The following is a 21,554-nucleotide window of genomic DNA, read 5'->3' as shown; positions in this document are numbered from 1 at the left end:
TGTGCTTGCTATTCACATAGTCTCTATCAGTGTAAAAACAAATGGATCAGATAAAGCTGAGCCTCTTTTTCTTCACTTCCAGTGTGTTTCATAACAAGCTAACTCTTTTTTTTTTAAGTTCTGTTGCGTATCACCAGTTTCCTTTTTATGTGCCTTGGAAGTATTTGGTTCCACTTCAGCATATTTTAAATCTTCTTCCTGTTTTGCATAATGGGATACTGAGAATTAAAAACAAAGTATTGCCTGTGTGAAGAATCTGCATTAACGTTTTCAGTTCATAGTAGTAGTAATAATAATAACAATAATAAGCACGGTTCCCAGTCACTTAATCCCCAGACACTTCATCCCCGACACTTCATCCCCGACACTTCATCCCCTAGACTTTTAATCCCCAGACACTTCATCCCCAGACACTTAATCCCTAAACTAAATCCTTAACTATAAAAATTATGAAGTCAGCAAAAAATTTAATTGAAATTCAAATTCAAATCATGCTATTAACTTCAACGTCATTTGAACATCTACAACATTAGTTAAAGTTCATATAAGCTAGTAAATTTAATGTTCTTCAACAATATGATATGAAAATTGTTCTTGAGTGTCGGGGATGAAGTGTCGGGGATGAAGTGTCTGGGGATTAAAAGTCTATGGGATGAAGTGTCGGGGATGAAGTGTCGGGGATGAAGTGTCTGGGGATTAAGTGACTGGACACCAATAAGCACATTTATATAGTGCCTTTCTCCAACATGAATTTGACTCAAAGCACTTTACATCAATACAGATGTACAAGCACATCACTTTAAAGAGCAGGCATCAAACGCATTTCCATGAACACACATAAATACATACACATAGAGAGGGTGGAGGAAACCAGAGTAACCACAGCAAACCACCAATGGTCAGCCCCGTAAACAGGTGTCACCTACAGAGTGGTATGTCGATCCCACAAAAGCTAAGTCTCACTGTCATGGTGTCAGGCATGTTAGCAACTATTCCACCAACCACCAAGTCCAAGATGTTAGTTACTTAGTAGTCTACATATCGTGTTCACCTCTTGGTTGAAGGATGCTACAAACCATTAAGCCAGTGGTTCTTAACCTTTTTTGAGGTACCAAACTCACAAGTTTCATATGCACATTCACCGAACCCTTCTTTAGTTTCATATGCACATTCACCAAATCCTTCTTTAGTGTCATCACTAATTGCTGGTGTGTCTTGACCTCCGTGGCGGAGGCTCCGCCGAACCCCTGAGACCGACTCACCGAACCAGAACCACTGCATTAAGCTATCACATAAAATGATGGCAACTCCTAAAGTGTGCCACAATGCATTATCATTATAGGACACTACCTCCCAAATACTTTTTTTATGCTGATAGCTAACACCTACCATTGCCACTACAAAGTTAAAGAAAAAAGAGGGGCTGAAGTTGGTGATAATAAAAGAATAAGATTTAAAAGTCTGTATAGTACAACTTTCTGAATACTGCACCACACTATTTTGGTTTGTGATATTTTCACCTGGTACAATGCAATGCAAAAGTGTGCATACACCCATTATAGGCTTGATAATAATAGCAAAAGTATGGATAAAACTTTTTTAATAAACTAATCAAGTGCTTGCTGAGGAAGGGAAAAAGAAAGTGTCCCCTTCAACCTGTGCCAAAAAAATAAAAAACAAAAATGCACAAAAAACAGCTCTCTGTCAAGCATTAAGCTTATCAATAGATGTATCATTTTTCTTGATTATATAAATGCGTTTCCCTGAAATTTTTTAACTAATTTTGGCAAGTAATCTTTTATCCCAGGGGACCCCTTCAAATTTGGGTGAAGAACAGATACAAAATTGGGTAAGTGTAGTGTCTCACATCGTAGCCCAATCTATTGTTGTCGTCTGCTACAGGGTGAGAGTAACCTCGCTTGCATTGAGTTTTTTTTTCCCTTACCGGGAAGAGTTTCATTAACCTATTTCCAAGATGTTGACAGCGTGGTTAAATCATCGTCTCAGAAACAGAAAGAAAGTGAGCACCCCAAGTACAGTGAACATAAGCTCATCACAGTATGTTGATTTGTTGATTTTTTCCACATTGTAAAGGGACCCCTTAGAGTTATCCTGGGACCCCTCAGAAATCTTTAGAAGGGGTCCCTGGGACCCCAAAGAATTTAGCCTTAGCAGTAGCCCTGTCTAGGTATATCCTTGTCTTGGCCTTGTTGATGCTGGATTTGAAGCATCTCGGCAGCAGGATATAGCTGATTTGATTATGGACTAATCCGTGTGATAAGTATCATGTGGCTATCATTGATTTTTTTTGTAGGAGTGCATCTTGATACATGTATCTTGTCTCCATAATAACAAAAAGCGGCCCGGTGGTGCAACGGTTAGCGCTGTTAGCGCCTGTCACCAATACAGTGAAGGTTGGCTGCCCTGAGTTCATTTCTCGTCTTGGGCATGCTGTTCTTTCTCTGCACGTGGCATCTGTTTACAGGGCTGGTCGCCCTCCGCCAAGGACAGTCCCAAGCCCGGCTGAAAAAGGAGGAGGGTTGGGCGTGGGGCCAGCACCCCCACCCCGTAAAACAAATCCTTGCTACCAAAACATCGACAACAGTTAAGACTGTAGTCGATGGCCTATGCCCCAGGAGGGGCGAAGGGCCTTAAAAAAAAAAAAATAATAATAATAACAAAAAGTGTCCATACTCTGCAGATAGTGGTTAACATTATTTTACCTCAGGGAATCTCTACTAGAGCTTTATAGCTTTGACCCTTGGAGGTTAATCAACATCCATAGGATCTGGACAGCATTTTTATAACTATAGAGACAAGACACAATAGCCTTGACATGAAGCAGCAACCTATCCTAATTTTATATCTACTGTCTCAGGTGTGATAAGGGAGATTGGTGTTTCATGCCAAGCCAGCAACTTAGGCCATATTACAGCAAGGCAGCCAGCCCTATAAATAGATGCCACATGCTGAGAAAGAACAGTGTGCCCGAGATGAGAACTGAACCAAGGACAGCCAACCTTTACTGTATTAGTGACAGGCGTTAACCACTGCATCACTGCACTGCCTCAGTGTGATCACAATAAAAAAATAAGGGTAACCTGATATTTTTAAGTCTTGTTGCCTTGCTTATCTGTTTGCAGCACAATTTTAGACTTAACAGGAACAGAGCACTATTAATATCACCATGGTACCACCACCAGAGTCACAGTGGAAAATATTGCCTCTCTGTGGAAATATCTTGCCAGTTGTACTCACAGCAAAACCATCAAGTTCAAATTCAGCTTTTTTCCCATTTAAGATAATGACTTTAGCCCATTTGCTGGCAGTAAATTGATTATAGTTTCGGAAAGCGGCATCTACTTTGACAGATGGTCTTTGCTCACTGCAGGAAAAGGACTTTCGTTTGATGTATACCACATTTTATGAGACACTTTAATAAACTACAATAAAAGTAGAATAAAGAACAAGTCTTCTGTGTGCTACAACTCTAGAGACTGTTCACTGAAGCCACTCATTTGTCCTTTTGCACCTTTTGCTGATTTTTCAATGACTGCTATTCTAGATCATTGACAAACCTTTTACAGCTTTTTCACTTTTTCTAAGTCTTATTTAATCACTAAATTTCATATCTTTTAGTTATATGCCTTTCTTCCTTTTCTACAATATGATATACCTTTCTTTCTTGCATAGTAACATTTAGAAAACAATTACCCAAATTTTAAGGATATTTTATTTTAAAAATCATAAATCATACATTTCCCAACAAAGCAATCAAAATACTTAAACCATTTATTTATTAAAAATTTTACCTAAGTGCCTCTAAATTTTTGTGCTAATCAGAGAACTGAAAGATACCATACGATGTGTCTAATTTTTTACTCAAGAGAGTCAACAGTATGTTTTATGTATAGTGGTCAAAAGAATAAATAAAATTTTATTTTGACTATTACTTAAACACATATTGGCAATAAGCGAGATATGGCTATGCTTTTACAATGCACTGTATACAGAGCCAGCACCACAGAGCTCATGTTATCGAGTTGAAGTCAAAGGGAAACAACCACATGTCGCTTTAATACACTATTTTTCACAATGGAAGATTAACTGTACGCTATTTACTATTTTATACAACCAAAAATAAATCTATAAACTTCAAATTACATAGAAAGTATCGTTTATGCAATAAAAGCTTAAACAGGGCTATTCCTGTGTAAAATTTCACTGATGATATAAACACGAATAATCATAGGATTACAGCAAAAACTGCTATGTGATGGCAGAATTAACAGAGAGAACTGAAAAATAAAACTTATTTTTCGTGCAGACAGGCGTATTCACTCTGCACAAAAGAGATGGGGTGGGGGGTGCATGTTTGGAATCATAGCCAGAGGTACTAAGATGCTTCAAACTTAGCCAAGTCTCTATTACTGACAAACGTGAAAAATCTTAAAGTGTGTTTCGCAAACCAAACAATTAAAACTACCCAAACAAATATATTCTTTAGATAGTATATGACGAGAACATAACACAATCGTAACAGCAAACTCAAATATCAGTCTCAAACGAACATACAACTATCATCATATATAAACTAGGCTTAGTAAGAACAAGGGCTAACTACACTAAACCACGCTGACGAACATTTCGTATCATCCAATATATGCTAATAACATACTAAAAGTTGAATTGCCAAGTTTTAGTACAGTCGAAAATTTACCGTCAGTCAAAAATCGGAAAATGCATCCGGAAAAAGGATGCAAAAGAAACGAAGCGCTATAGCAATTATAATATAGCTTACAAAAGACAACAATACCTGTCTCGTGAAAAATCTTGCACTTTGAAAGCACGCAGGATACCTATGAACGTTGCTTTTATCGTTTTTTTCGTTCTTTTCGACTCATGACTTGTGTTTTTCAGTAGAACGAGATATCGGTTCACTCCCACCACAGAACCCCACTTCTACCACGGACGTGTCGCACTGATGCTCTCCCTTTTTTTTAGCAATTTCTGTCACGTATGTTTAATTTATTGTAATTTGAAATATCTATTTTGCTGTTACTTATCAAGTAGCTTTTGTGTTTATTTTCTTCTCATATTATTTGAGTAAATTTAAATATAAAAAGTGTTTACAAATCTCGGCTTCACGATAATGTAAAGCCCACACTATATGCTGACGTCAGATCGCAGCTTCCACAGTGCTTCATTTCGTTCAGTCGGGTGAGTGGAGAACACAAAAGCCTACTTCCTCATCGCGAGAACAAAAACCTTTTAATGACCATCTTACCTCTAATCTGAACACTGTAATATGTTCGAACGTAAATTACATGTCGTTAATGTCAAAGTTTTTTAAGTTCGATCAACCTCTGCTGAGGTCTTGCCACAACCATAGCCCTGTCTGCTATTTGGCCGTTGTGATATCCTTTAAAAACTTTAGGAAGGCGTAGGCTTTTATACACGTAGGTGTGGAAAGAATTAAAACGAGTTTTGGAATTATTGTATTTTCAGTTGTTACGACTAATAGAGATAAAAAGGTTATTTTTTTAAGGACGATGAGAGCAAGAGGTCGAAGAGTCAGTGTGCATGAACAGGCTTGACCAATCAATGATTTCTATTGATTTTAGGAGGAGGCTGAAGAACGGTGGTTCATGCTGGAACACACTAATTTCAGTAATCTTTAGTGACTTTAAGCACGATTTAGTTTTCTGGTAAATCAAACGAGACTGATAGATGCTTAATAATGAAAGCATACTAAACTGGCACAATGCTTCAAATAGTGCATTAACAATGTTAGGAGTACGTTAAATGCAGTTAATACTCAGTTACAGCCATGCTGCGTGAATTCAGTGGTTATCAAGAAATGGTTGTTTGCATTTTAGTTATAATTTGCTAGAAAATGTTTAAAATAATTTTTTGAGTTTATATCATTGCAAGAGGATTGCCATAATCATTCAGGTTATTTTTCATAGTTGGACCTTTTTCTATTGTTGTTGACTACAGTTATTTTCATAGACCACTAGAGCAAACAAGATTTATTTTAATTGATTACAATACCTGTATGAGACAATGAAATAGCAAGCAAGAAACAAATGTATGTACATATGCCAGTGTGAGAGAGAGGAGAGAAATGATAAAAAAATAAAAGTATGGCATTTTAAACAGAAATCTTGAATTTTTTTATGTTTATAACTTTCAATTAACTTTTTAAAATTGTTATACTTTCAGGTTATGGAACTTGTGTATCTGGATTAGCAAGTTTGTTGTAACCAGAAACCACTCCTGCCTCATGGGAGCACCAATGGCTGAGTCTAATAGCTGTGTCATCATGTTTAGCCAGTCTCTTGGTGAACTTGTATGATCACATTTTGCGTGTGATTTTCTTTTTTAGATAAAGGAATCTAAAATCATCAGATGATTTTGAAACAACTCATAGTTCATTCTTATTGAAACAGAGCTGGGTATTGCTTCCTTTCTATCAGGTCACTTGCAGATGCTGCGATGACCTCAAACTGAAATTGAAATCCTTCAACATCAGCTGATGTTTAGCACTGTTAAAGCTTCAAGACGAAAAAACATAGAAGCGTCATTGTAATAAAGAATACAATTGAGAGTTTAAAAGGATCTTTATAAGATGAGCAGTCAGGCAAACCAGTATTCGTCTGTAGAGACGAGCAAACATCCCAGTCACTTCACAACTGTAGAGGTTGGCGATTCTACATTCACCATCCTTCGTCGCTATTGTAATCTGCGACCTATTGGTTCTGGTGCTCAAGGCATAGTATGGTATGTTAGTGGCTATCACTTTAGTTGACAAGAAGCTTATTGCTTTGTTTATTTAATTCTCAGTGACATGCTAATTAACATTTTTAAGATATTCTTTACTAATTTTACTTGGTTCTATGATTTTTAGATGCGTTTCTATGCTTCAATATTTTATCTGTTGTGTAGCCTGTTTTAACTAATGCAAAAAAAAAAACAAGTGCTGTTCTCAGGCAACAATACTTTAATTTGCAACTGATTCATCCCTGGCTTTGGTAGCCTTCTCCAAGACAGCTGATCATGAGTTCACTTGTACTTTTTGGGGGAGGGTGTGGAAAGGGTGTCCATGATTTACTTGTAATGGTGATTACTCCAACATCTCTGATAAACAACAGATAGTGTTTTGTTGCAGTGCTGCATGTGATACAGTCTCCGGACAGAATGTTGCTATAAAGAAACTGAGCAGGCCATTCCAGAATGTCACACATGCTAAGAGGGCATATCGTGAATTTGTCCTGATGAAGCTCGTCAACCATAAAAATGTGAGAAATGGACTTTTTGTGCTTGAGTGAACTAGAATTATTATTGGGGCAGCAATGTTTGAAATTTTTTTTCGTGTTATTTATATCTAAAACTTAAATGTAGTGTCCTGTGGGAGCTGAACATGATCTTCATTACTCAGTTTGTCAAGTTGTCTGTACTTTTATTACCTCTGAAAATAATCTTATGAAGCCTCATTTGTCCCAGAAGTCATTTCTTCATTACAAGTTGTCAGATATTTTACAAATTTTAGGACTTATATCTGGATATAATACTACTTAACATTGCAAACATTAAAACTTATAAATTAAAGTTTTAAAAAAGTGATGTTGAGCTTTGTGGTAGATACCCACATTATCCCAGCATTGCTATCATTGTTTCAAAGGCTATATTTATCCAAACACCATTAATTGTGCTGATATTCACTTTTACAAATCAATGGTTTTAAAAACAATCTGTTAACCTTATTGACTGTCCAAGCATTTTAGCCAGAGAAACAAAAATCCTTGCAGCCAAGTCAATTTTTTCCCATCTACCTCTCCCTCCTCACACCATCTCCTATTTCTTTTTCCTTTGTCACTAATTAACATATCACTTTTATTCATGTGCTCAGTGCTTTATCATCATAATAATGGTGAAAAGAATGCTTGTATAAGCGCAAAATCCCAGTGTGTGACCAGGCTTTCCCTGTTCAAATTTCCAGACCATAAACATGAAATACAACTTATAGGGTAAAGGCGTAAAATAATACAGGTAGTCCTCGGGTTACGACGGTCTCGAGTTACGTCGTTTCGTGGTTACGACGCTCATTCCGACTTACGAGGTCAGTGCATCATAGAAAAGGAAGGCCATCACCATGAAGGTGAAAGTGGAAATCATAAGGCAATCTGAGAAGGGGGAAACAGCAACATAAATTGGCAGGACTTAGTCGCTCGACTGTCGCTACGATTATCAAGATGAAGATCGCATCCTTGAACACGTGACAGGATCTGCTCCTATGACAGTGACAGTGATAACAAAGCGTAGTGTACTGCACAATATTGTACTGTACTTATGTTTGTTGATAATTATGTAGGGTACTGTGTTAGGATAGGTGTTTGGATAGGCTAAGTGTTTGCAGTACTGTACTGTTATTATGGTACAGTACTGTATGAACGTATGATCCGACTTACGTCGAAATTCGGTTTACGACGCCGCGTTAAGAACGGATCACCGTCGTAAGTCGAGGACTACCTGTAGTTCTCTCTTACCAAAAAGACACAAGCACACCCACACCTACCTACCATATCCAAGGACAACACAGGATTACAGTCAGAATGGAATTGCTACAAAAGTATTTCCAAAGCTGGAAAGTATTTAATGCCCTATTGATGCTTGGAACAGGCTATCAAATAGTTGATGCTCAGCATAGAAGAAGGATCACTCACCAAACCCTTTGGTGTAAACCTTTGGTAGTTGTGAGATAGAGTGGTCTGTCAAGGAACAGAGGTGTCTTGATGGAGAGTAGATAGCATTTTAGTGAAATGTTTGTGTATGTCTTATAGAGGTTATTCCATTTGATTTTTGTAAAAGTTGTTATATTCTTGTATGTCATTATTAAAAATCTCTGTGAGGCCTTGAATACAGCTACGGTGTGCCACTAGTAGCTCACTGGATGGCTAATGTGTAGCAGGTGGCTAACTCCTAACATTTTAAAAGCATTTTATTTTTACCTGCCTGCAACATGTTACCCATCCAGCTAGTGTCATACTGCACTTGACCTTTCAGCTACTAGTAAGTAAGTCCTTCACTGCAGTTTATACGTTGATGGTGCCCACACTGCAAGCTTATATTAAGAAGTGGGAGGAAATAAAAAATGTTTGTGTACTATCTTAACCAATTTGGTATATTTTTAGAACATTTCTTTCATATTACAACACATTTACTGATTTGTACATAACAGTAACCTTTTTAATAAAGAATGCTCATAAAAAAATTTGATATTTTTGTATTTTTGCAGATTATTGGACTCTTAAATGCATTTACACCACAGAGGTCACTAGAAGAGTTTCAAGATGTGTGAGTTGATGAAATTTACTGTATGCTGTATTTTAAAATATTAGTTAAAATGAATAATTGTTTTCAAAATATAATTTCTGCATTTACTTAAGAAGGAATGCTATTTCAAAATATTTTTAAAATTTAAATATCGACATTAAGACAATTCTATTTCAATAATAAGTCATTTTATTGTAAAATCATCAGCAGTATTTGCTTCATTCACAACATATCTGGAAGCACATTAAGACATTTAATTTATTTTTGTGGCTGTCATGGTGCCTGTGGTGGTCATTATATGGCAGTTACCTGGTGATGGAGTTGATGGATGCTAACCTGTGCCAAGTGATACAGATGGACCTTGACCATGAGCGTATGTCCTACCTCCTGTACCAGATGCTCTGTGGTATTAAGCACCTGCACTCAGCAGGCATCATCCACAGGGTACCTACTCCTTATGTCACCTTTATACCTGTGTGTGTTTTTGGGGAAGAGGGTGTATTATATGCATTATTATTTCCCCAGGTATAAAGTGACTTTTGAGGATGCTTCTGCATGATGCATCACTTTTCCAATCTTTGACTTTGAAACCAGTTTTTGGGTTTACAAGTCGCTAGTGATACTTAAAACAATCTTTCTTTACCTTGAAATCAACTTTAACCTTTGGGGTATCTGCATTTTGCAGAAGACACACTAGCATGGAGACCCCCATCCACTATTTACATTGTTTTGCTTTTTCAGAAAGAGCAAAGAACTTAACACGCATCTAACTTTTAAACTTCTGATGGCATTATAGATATATATTGATTTAATAATTGTAGTGGTGATATAAACTATTTGATAACTAACTGATATAAACTATTATTTATTAAGAAGCTGACCTATTGATTTAAACTGGAACATGATCTATGGCTTGTAATTAAGATTAAGTGGTACTAACCCTGACCCTATATGACGTATGTTTGTATTTACTTTGTGCATGAGTAGTGTCCGTAGTAGGAGTGAGCGTGTCTGTTATATGCGAATATGGGTGCATGGTTTATGATCTAGTCCAGTGGTTCTCAAAGTATTTCGGACCGCGGACCACTTTACTTAAGTAAAAAATATGGCAGACCACCAAGGCCTAAAAATCACTCTGCTATGAATTTCAAATTTAAATTGCCGCATTTGTTTCATTACAATTCAAAACTAAATGTCCTTTTGTGACAGTAGTATAGTAATAAGTTGACATAAAAGAACGTGTACCTCGTTCTTTGTAATTAAAATGTTAATGCGAGAAATGCATCACTTTAAACATCACTTTTGCTGACATATGACGACTGTCAGCCGCGGACCACACTTTGAGAACTACTGATCTAGTATATAAATGATTAATGTAAACCGCTCTGAGCAAAAAGTTTTGGAAAGGCACTATATAAATCATCATCATCATCATCATCATCATCATCATCATCATCATCGTTGTTGTTATTATTATTATCTGCTTATGTATACATGTAACCCCCAACACACATGTACACAGAGCCTCATATCTGCATATATTTGTCTAATATGCCTGCACACACACTGATACCTGCATATATATTTATAAAATCCCTTCCACCAACAAACACTCATATCTGCTTATATATATATAAACTCCCCCTACCCACACACATATGCATACTCATATTTGCTTATATATATGTAAGCCTCCCCGCTCACGTGCACACACATCTATGCCATCCTAAGTAATAACAAACTGAGGTCATCTAATAATGGTCTTTTTAAGGATGTTTATAAAGAATGGAACTTATAGACATTAGGATTGTGAGTAGAGTAAGGTGATAAATTGCTCAGCAAATTTTTTATAGAGGGGAATAGATAATAAAATTCATCCTTACAAAGTATATAGAGCCTTTCATTTCTAGGGTCTCATTTTGTCTACATAGTTCTTGTATACATGTATTTGACTGTAGGTTTTGTAATCTTTTGTGTTTTGGTGCATTGAGAGCACATCTACACATGTACAAGGGCCTTACTAATTCAATTATTAATATTTTATATATATAAATATAATTTATTTTCAGTTGAAGCCAGAATTTGAATCAAGTTGCAGTCAGTATATCCAACTACTTTTGGAAAATCATAGGCACATTGTATCTTTGTCTTTTCAGCACAACCTTGATCCGGCAATGAAATTTCATTAGGTGCTTGCCGGTGCAAAAGATCGGTGACTCTCACTGCAGTATGACTAACAGTCAATTTATCTACACCAGTAAATTTTCCACACACTTCCTGAAAGCTTGATGTGGCAAAATATCATTGAGGGATGAGCACTTGCAGCGAAGGTGTTAATGTACCTTGCCAATTATTGTAGTATTCCTGGGTTTTAGCCGGAATGTAAATACTGGCCCGGGGGAACTGGGCACGTGGGTGATAGTTCACTTTTGGTCTTGCTACCCACATCAACATAAGTTGCATATGAACTATACATACAATGCTCGCACGTCGATCAGCCACCCCTGCTGCTCCCCGAACACAAAACTCAACGTGTGATGTAATGTATAAAAATAACAGACTTATTTACCATAAAAAAACATGCAAATACATACAATAAAAAGACTCATCAACAGGGAGTCTCAGTGCTTTCCATGCTAAGCATACTGCCCTATTCCAGTGCCGTTGCCTCTCTCTAAATCGACTATTCGCTCTCACACGTGCATCAACTTAGCACTGATATTACAGGTGTTCTTGTATAAGAGGGTCCATGATGATGGTTTGATGGAGATAATCCAACTGATAGTCACGGCACTCCAATGACTTTCCCTTGAAAGTGTTGTTCCACCTCTCTGTCATCCTTCCCGCTCGATCTGCCAACCACGTCAGAGCGACAACTGCTCACCTGGCAACACAGAGTCGAGCCTTGTCTTGGTCCAGGGATACACAGGTGATGTCTTTGATCACTGCAATGCCACATATAGCCGCCAAACGAACAATACCTTTGTGCAAAGTTTTCTGGTCCTTTGGAGTGCAGGCGAACCCAGCAGACATTCTTCTTAGAGAATAATGACTTCTGGCCTTGGTGTTGAACATCTGTCTCTCACAGGTAGTGCAATTCCTGGTCACATAGCCCTTTGCTTTCCACAGTGACAGCAGGCAGTCCTGACAGTCCCTTGTCACTGACTCACCCCTTGCTCAAGGTTCTCTAACCCAAACTTCCCTCCTCCCGTGTCTTGCCCTCTTGGCTTAAGACCCGGTCTCGAGGTAAAAGGTGAAGTTGGCATTAGAGATGCTGAAGTAATTTCAACTGCTAACCAGTTACTCCATCCACTCTGACATCATGCTGAGAAATGTTCTGCTGGTTCTCTGTTCCCTATTTTACTTTGCACATTCGCAACACATTTACCGAGGATGCCATTGATCACTTACCAACCAATCAAGTAGCCAACATCAACAAGAGAACAACCACACTACTGACGCGCCACCCCGCACCTGCAGTGGTGTGGTGGACAGGGGACTAACTCCAACTCCCCGTCAACCTGACAGATAGGTTTGGGAGCCCCTTGGGTGTCACTCTCTTCATAGGCTTCATTGCCGCCTCTGCCAGCCGGCTGGTCATGCTTGGCTTACTGTAACCACTTAGGGCGGTCTCCCTGCACTTCTGAGCTCTTACCTCCTATTACACCTCTGCACTGGCGCATGTGCCCCCCTTTCTTACATAATAGGTCTCTTGCTAGTAAAAACTCCACCCTAGATCCTAATTGGGGTGATTGTTGCCTTCACAAGTTGCAACTTATTCAGCCCTGAGAGCTCCGATAACTTTAAATGTAATTTACCAGTCCGTTGAGCTTCTCCGGGCTCCCATGCATGCAAATTTTTCGCTGCTATTCGCCTGATCAGCACTAAACTTGTGTAAACCCCTTCTCTGGTCTGCATGCATACAGGGCCTGGTCACAATATTTTTAGTTACTGTTTTGCAAAACAGTGGAACTCTCTCCTCTTCCATATCCTCTACCTACCCGCCATCGAATCCTTTAAAAGTGCTCCAAACACTCATCCATTCCATGAACCTTGCTTCATACAACAGTCCACTTAATGCTAGTCCATCTTCTATCCCTTTTGCTTTTTTGATCTGTTGACTACTCCACCTGCTCATCTTCCTCTGCAGATTCAAGAAACTCTCTTACTGTTTGTTACCCGATTCCTCTTTGCATCTTCTATATTTGTCTGTCTTTGTGACAAACACAACAAAGCAGAGCAGGGAAGATGTGCGAACCCTCTTTCCAAGGCATGCAGGTTCATGCCACTATGGGTCATTCACACAAGCTCTGAGTCATGCCTATGAAAGGAATCTGTAACTTAAAGTTATTATTTAGTGCATACGTTACTTAATGCTCATTCCTCATGAGATCTCCTTCAATTTAAAACTAATGGTAACGTAATATATCATTGTTGTCTAACAATAAACTTTCTTACAAAATACATCATTAAAGTTTATACAAAGTTAAATCACATAGACTACATATAATTATGATTCTCATTCATTTATCGCTAGATAAATAATACCTAAAAACCTTACCTCTTTTAGACATGGTTACATACAATAGGCATGGTTTGGAGACTGTAGTGACACACAACAACCAACCACCATGTGCTTGCCAGTATAGAGATTTTTCCATTCTCATGCTTGGTGAGTATCCTGGTGGTCACTCACAGCTCAGAAATGTCCCTTTAACTCTTTGTAACAGCCTATGATACTATGGTAGGACTGTCTTTATTGAAAACAGCACATCAAATTTCGTCTGATGCAGACTGCTCTGTGAAAAATTAGAAAAACCAAGTAAATAAGAGGGTCACTACATGATATGTTTACTGGATGCTAATAAATTTGAAGAAAGGGTGGTATTCTCGGGCTATTCTGATGTTTTGGAGATGTTTGCTTGTGCTGCCTGCAGGATCTGAAGCCCAGTAACATTGTGGTTAAGTCCGACTGCACCCTAAAAATCCTAGACTTTGGCTTGGCACGCACCGCAGGGACCGGCTTCATGATGACTCCCTATGTGGTAACACGCTACTACAGGGCTCCAGAGGTCATTCTGGGAATGGGATACCAGGCTAATGGTTAGTTTATGGATCTTTGTGTTAATGTTTGCAACACTTTCATCTGTTACCTTGCCATCAGTGTCTTGTTGCTTTATGAAAGATTAGATGCTGGGTCAGGATTGTTATTCCTTGAAGGGTAAAAATGGCAAGCCATAATGTCACTTTTTATGGAGGAAGTATGGGTTTGTTATATGAAATGATTGTTCACCCTTTCATCTCTCTTACTTTATCACAAGCCTTACCATCTTTGTTCTTCCATTTTTCCATGTTCCCATTTTTGGAGACTGAGAAAACTATAGTGGTCTAAACTTTTGGTAGTAGTGGTTTTTTTGTTTGTTTGTTTTTTCAGTGGATATTTGGTCTGTTGGCTGCATTATGGCTGAATTAATACGTGGAACAGTCATGTTTCCAGGCAGTGATCGTATCCTTTCATGCTGCTCTTTATTTATTATGTTTCTTGCGAATGTCATTTTATGTGACCACATTTAAAATAACTTTTTTTTTTTATCAAAGTTCTCTTTTTTTATAAAAAAAAAAAAACAGTTTCCACATTCTATCAACTGTGGTAGTACTGATTAGTAGTATTCGAATGTATGAGTTTTTGTCAGTTTACAAGAACCATCTGTGTCTGGTTTTTAGAATACAAAAATTGTGTGTTGACCCTAACTGTCAGACATCGACCAGTGGAACAAAATTATTGAGCAGCTGGGAACACCTAGTCAAGACTTCATGATGCGCCTCCAGCCCACCGTTCGCAACTATGTCGAGAACCGACCAAAATACCCAGGCTACCCCACTGAAAAGCTTTTTCCTGATGTCTTGTTTCCAGCAGAAAGTACTGAGCACCAAGGTTTGCGTGCTAGCGTAGCACGGGATCTTCTATCCAAAATGTTGGTAATTGACCCAGAAAAGCGAATTTCCGTGGACGAGGCCTTGCGCCATCCATATATCAATGTTTGGTATGATGAATCAGAAGTCAATGGGGTGAGTTTATGAAACTTAAGATTCATCCTTAAGGGTCTGTACATTTGTTTGCATCCTGCTGTCAGCTGTTGATGATGGTTGCATTTGCACATTATAAATTTTTTCACTAGCAGCATGCCAGTCAGTAAATTCATAGCTTGAAAAGAATGTCAAAATATTTACTTAAATGTTTTACAAGCATTTTAAAATGTTTACTCAAATGTTTTACAAGCAATATACAGCAGCTGTCACATTAGAATCTTTTCTTCTTTTTTTTCCCGCACATTTTCTTAGTGGGCTGCCTACCCGTTGAAAGCACTTGGCATTTGATACAACAGTTTTTCTTTTGTGAATCACTGCTTTTTAAACTTTTGACGCTGTGAAAATTATGGGTTGTCTCGGTAAGTCAGATATTTAAATGCTTCAGTATTTAGAAATGGAGGTATGCTTAGAGGAGCAGCTGCCTTGAGAGAGGAAAAATAGGTGGTTGAAATGCTGAAAAAATAGTTTGCTACATGTGATTCTCTTCCCTTTCTCATTTGTCTCCGTTTCATTACAATTTTGTTTAAACTTTTTGGGGGTCTTTGCTTACAAGATTGAAAGTTTCAAAACTTTATTCTCCAGCCAGCCCCAGCACCATATGACCATTCTGTTGATGAAAGAGAACATACTGTAGAGGAGTGGAAAGGTATGGCATGGTTCTCTTCATTTGCCAGTCTATTTTCATTGTATGGTGCTGTGGCAGTTTAGTCATGAAATTATTTTACCATGATGTGCTTCATGTCAGACATGTTCTAGCCAGCTTCACTCATTAAAAATCAATGAAGATATTAATAGAAAAGTTTGCTACGTATTCTTCATGTTAGGATTTGCTGAAACCTGAAGCTGCCATCAGATTTTGAATAGTATGTTATCAGAGTGATATTTTTATGATGAAAGATAAGAGGTTAAAACATCCATGTTGGAAAATGTGTGACTACTGATCCTAATTCAAACCAGGAAATTTACGGGATTTTCTTTTTTTATCTTGTGGTCCTGTTGTAGCTTTGATATACCATGAAGTGATGGAGTTTGAGAACAGAGAAAGACAAAAAGCTATGCAACAGCAGAATCACAAAGGTTAGTGTTTTATAACAAGGACTTCAATAAAATTTAATGAATCTACAACCTCATAAAATTTTACTTTGCTTTGTAATCTAACAAATGTATGGTTTGAAGCCTTAAAAATGCACCTAGAAACAATTCTTTGTTTAGATTTTTGTTAGATTTTTCAGACCCTTGGTCAGTTGCGCAACATCCTTTTAAAACTTAAAATTTGTTCTAAACAAACAAATTTAGAAATGTTTTGTAAAAATCACTCTAAAGTCTTTTAGATGCACATCAGATGATTTAGACACATTTTAACTTTGGTTTTCTCTTCAAGATAAAAAAAAGCTCAAAAATATTCAAAAACTGGCTAAAACAGTTTTAAAAGTGACACCCACATTTACCTAAATCAGCCTTAGAGGTGTTTACTAGAAAAACTGTGACTAAAAGCAATGACAAAGTTTTCAGCTGTTTGAAACAAACCAGTATTATTGAAATCCAATGACTACTGACAAAAGAGCAACTCGAATCTTGACAAGTAAACAATCTTTTAGTAGTCCCCCCAACTGTGTATGACAGTTATCCACTCATTGACTTTACTTGGGATCTCCATGTTTACTTTAGTGTGTGCGGATGTGTGGAAGTCTGGCTAAAACAGTTTTATCTTATGACAGTTTGAGGTAAAAAAAAATATATATATATAAAAAAAACTATGATGTTCACCACATTTAGGACCGTTAATAAATACCTTTGAGGGCTTAAAGTATTTATAATAAAAATGTGTTGTGCAACTGTGCTCTGGCCTTTAACCTTTAATGTCATTTGTTTTCCACCGATATTTACATTTTTCTTTAAAGACAATGCTGAGTGTCACCCATTTACATTTTACAGATGGTGCACCTAGCAAAGCAGGTGATGGAGGAAAAGTGGCTTCATCTAATCAAAACCACCATTGATGTCACTGGAACTTTTGTGTTTTGTGTATGTGTGCATGTGCATCAGTCTTTTGGGGACAGAGAACGTCCTGCAAGCGTCACAGATGTGGTGCCACGTTTAATCTCGCCAGGTATTCCCACACAGTTTGTTGTTGCGTTTCTGTGGTTCTGTTAACCAACTTGACGATGCAGAGTGTGATCATAGAAACTTAGGACTGTGGGCTGCATGAAGGCCATTGCCAGTATGCAAATGTTGTGGTGCAGAGAGGGGCACACAGTCTGGAATATCACACCTGCTACACAACCTAAACATACCTAGGCATCTAGAACCATGGGACTGCCTGTCCAGTGCAATTCATCACTCATCATGTTGGTTTGTGTTAGTTCTCTGTTGTACCATTTGCTGTGCATGTGGTGACAGAAGTGGGGTAAGCTCAGGTGTAGGACAAGAACCTTTGCAACGACCAGCATGCCACAGCTCTCTAGACTGCACTTTGGCCACACAGAAGCATCCTTGGTTTTCGTGACAAGGTGACCCTCAAAGAAAGTGTCTCAAGTTTGGTGGGAGTGGCTCGACTTCCAGACTTTATCACTTTAAGAGAGTGCCCTAGGGAATCACTCATTCCTCATGTCTGAGAAACGGTGATACAGATTTCTTACTCATTCAGATTTTCTTAGAAATATACATTTAAACATTTTCTTTCCCTCACACATACACACACAAACACAGTTTTATTTCCCTGTACTTTGCATGCTTACATTTAGACCAATACACCTGGCCATTGTTTTTGTATCATAGTCTTGTCATCAAGCATAATTTATTTCAGTTTTAGCATGTCTTTCATGCTAACAGTGGTCCTCAGGCAAGCAGATGAAAAGGATAGCTGTATCTGCCATTCTGTATTTGTTGGCATGTAGAATACAGGGTTTCGACTCATTTGTCCTGATGGGGTGTGGGAGGTGTAACTTCCAAGTAGCTGAGTTTTTTTATTTTGTTTTTTTTTTTTTGTTGTTGTTTGTTTTGTTTTGTTTTTTTGGGTTTTTTTTTTACAGTTACTTCTGTGGCCATCAGTGTTTTGACAGGCCATTACTACTCTAGCAGTTGCATAGCTATTTGTGCATGCTGGAAGTGAATGGATGCATGAATGTTGTGCATGGATGGGTGGGGGAGGTAAAAAGGTCTGTATATTTGAAGGTCAGTTTGTTGTCATGTATAATCCGTTGGCAAAAATGGCTCCATGAATGGCATTTGTTGTGTTGTGTAGTGTGTGCTAGATACTGGTATGTTGTTAGTTTGGGTTTTTGTTTTCCAAAAAAAAAAAACATTCATCTTTGTAAAGGTCTATTTTAAACACAGTATCCATGTACATGGAGCATTGTCGCATGTCAAGCCTGTGCAGTTGTTTTATGTGTGACATGGCTCAAAGTCCGTTTGACTTTCTCCATAAGAGCAGCAATAGTAGATTATGCAGCAGCACACAGACTCGACAGTACTGCTTGCTCAGTACTTTGATGGAACCGCCCCACGTGACTGTATTTAAATCAAGAGCTTTCTGGTGACCTCAGTTGTGAGATCAGGGATATCGAGACTTAATAAATCAAGACCCCTTCAAAATCAGGGATGTAGTTAAAAAACAAAAAAGAAGAAGAAAAACCCTGCCCTTGTGTCACACTGTAGTAAACAAGCTTGTTGAGTACATTAGTTGTAGCCAGCATGTCGTCCTCTTTCCACTGTTAGAAATGTAAATACATTTGGGGCTTGTCTTTGTTACTTGATCATCACAAACTGCATAGAGTATATGGGCTGTGCATAGGCAGTTCCTAACCTAGTGATCTTAGTTTTCCAACTAGTTTTAGAGGTATAGTGTCTCTTTTTATCTAGCTTTGAAATCTTTTAGGTCACCTTTTTATGTTCATAATCACCAAAATGTCCCATGTATCATTTTGTTTTTTATATGCCATTCCATCAGTCAAATGTCCGAGAAGCCATGCAGCTGTGTTCATAAAGCAGCTTTCCTTGCTGAACGAGTCTCCTTAAGGAATGAGATGAAATGGGAATGTTTGTTTTAGAAGACATGATTGGGCTGGCCCCAGATTCAGTTGACTTTGTAGCTTCACTATGGCTGCTTAGCTTTGCACTGGGAGATGTGAGTAACTGGGTAACAGCAAAGAATCCACAATTTCTAAAAAAAAAAAAAAAAAGCTAATAAAAGTACCATTCTTCGTGCAACTTCCTGTGTGTTATGGAAAGGTAAGAATTCTATAGGTTGCAGCCACTGGGGAAGGGAAATGTGTATTTACCTTGGCAAAAGAAACTTCAAAATGTTTAACGCTTAACTAATGCTTGGTTGTCCAAGGTACTTTTATTGCATTTCTTAAATAATACTTATTTGTACATGTTTTATTAAGCATATTTCAGCATCAAAATGTAAAAAAGGATTTTTAAGATAAGGTCATAATACCATGTTACAGTTACTCAGATCTTACCAGTTGTAATGAAGGCGCTCATGAACAACAAATGTAAAGTAAAATTGAAGCTATTATCAGTTTAGTGCAGTCCTTTTGCTTTTGAGCTTTTTAAGCATTGTCTTGCTTTTATCTTGATTGTTGACATAAAACATTTTGTAAAGTTGAAGATTTTCCAAAGAATTTTTTAGAGGGTCATGATTTAAGAGATGGCTTTGGCTAGAAATAACATATACAAGAAAACTTTGGTTGTTTAAAAAAAAATGTTGGTGTGGAAGCGCAGGACAGACAGCTGGGCTCAACTTCACAAAAAAAGTAAAGTTTTTATAGTCCCACTCTAAATTGTGCTTGTTAAATTGAAATCTTGAGCTCATGGGATATTGTTTTATGTGGCTTGGGTTGAATGAGTCCTGAGACAACTGGACAATATTAGCATACAGTCATCCATTTGGATCAGAACAAAGCCTGCACCATCTCACTCTTCTTTTTTATTTATTTACAACACAATTGGCAGAATTGTCACTGTGTATGTGGACCTGGATGCATATGTAGAGGCCACATTTGATGTCAGGCAGCTATGTTGGTTTCCCAGGAAGGCGGCCGTTTTCACAGAGGCTGCAGCAGTACAGAGGGAGCTGTCCTGTTAAAATTAAGCCTCCTTGGCAATACAGAGAGAGCTATCCTGTTAAAAAGTAAGGCAGCAGGAACTGATGGAAGTTGCTGGTTCCTGTACCTTAATGTCAACTGCCAAGGATACTTGTAAGATAACAGGTTTCAGGCTAGGTTTAAAGACTATGGGTCTGTGTAATAGTCATCTGTCACTAGCCACACTTTTTATAGGGTTGTTGGTGAGATGCTACCAACTCCACAAAGTGTAGAGCTTGATCCAGATTCTATGATCTTGAGTGGATATTAAGATTTCTATTTGTCTTGCGGAAACAAACATTTTCCAAAAAGTCCTTTTCTTGATCCACAAGCAGCCCAGTTCTAGTTTGGCATAGATGTAAAGAAAAAAAAATTGTACATCTTGGGGAAACTCCTGCTTGAGGTTGAGTTACTTTGTGAACATAATAGACTTACAATTGCTGCTGGCATTCTCCAAATAACCTGCATCTAGCCCATAATAGCTACCTAGGCCACAAATAAAGGTCTATTAAAAAGCAGTTCATGAATGTCAAGGTCATATGTATTGTGCACTTTTTTCCCAGTTCAGAATTCCAACTTGGCACTTGAAGAGATGCAAATAAAGGTTTCATGAAAATGTATAGGTTTTATGTATTCTCCAGAATTACTGCTATGCAGTTACAGAGCTCTGAATTGATTCAAAACTAATTAGCTCAATTACCTAACATACCTACAAATATTCACTTTGGCCTATTTTAAAAAATTATCACAAAAATAATTTTAAATGTATCTTACAAGTTTTATTTTAAACAAATTTCTTCTTGTTACTGTTGTACAACAGCGTGTTTTGTTTTTGGAAAATCCACCTACCCAAAGACTACTTCAAAACTAAAAATGTTTCCAAGATTTGATCAGGTATTAAAAATAAACTGAATTTAACTAAAAGCAAAGTGAATGACGGTTTTTGAAAGCGAAATCACAAGATATATAATAGTAACTTTTAGTTGGACCTGTTGCTTTTCATTGCTGTCTTAGAGCATCCTGTTACTGTATGATCTA

The 21,554-nt window shown here is 37.7% G+C and overlaps 1 protein-coding gene and 1 long non-coding RNA gene across 2 annotated transcripts; one reads left to right on the top strand and one right to left on the bottom strand.

Annotated features, from left to right (window-relative positions):
* Positions 1 to 117: 117 nt before the first annotated feature.
* Positions 118 to 4,976, bottom strand: LOC112559543. The gene is made up of 2 exons (XR_003098348.1): positions 4,817 to 4,976; positions 118 to 198 (listed from the first exon to the last, which is right to left on the bottom strand). It is a non-coding gene; the product is annotated as an uncharacterized LOC112559543 (long non-coding RNA).
* A 178-nt stretch (positions 4,977 to 5,154) lies between these two features.
* LOC112577050 (stress-activated protein kinase JNK-like) lies at positions 5,155 to 21,134 on the top strand. Its single transcript, XM_025259963.1, has 11 exons — positions 5,155 to 5,220; positions 6,226 to 6,783; positions 7,172 to 7,301; positions 9,299 to 9,357; positions 9,642 to 9,780; positions 14,274 to 14,439; positions 14,771 to 14,842; positions 15,095 to 15,405; positions 16,009 to 16,072; positions 16,429 to 16,503; positions 17,362 to 21,134. Exons 2-11 carry the CDS (start codon positions 6,632 to 6,634, stop codon positions 17,424 to 17,426), a joined length of 1,233 nt encoding a protein of 410 aa, XP_025115748.1. The 5' UTR covers positions 5,155 to 5,220; positions 6,226 to 6,631; the 3' UTR covers positions 17,427 to 21,134.
* Positions 21,135 to 21,554: the final 420 nt, after the last annotated feature.

Source organism: Pomacea canaliculata, linkage group LG1 (genome assembly GCF_003073045.1).
Source record: "Pomacea canaliculata isolate SZHN2017 linkage group LG1, ASM307304v1, whole genome shotgun sequence".
NCBI classification, from domain to species: Eukaryota; Metazoa; Mollusca; class Gastropoda; order Architaenioglossa; family Ampullariidae; genus Pomacea; species Pomacea canaliculata.
Note: the sequence above shows the minus strand (reverse complement) of the source record. Positions and strands in the feature narration are given on the sequence as shown.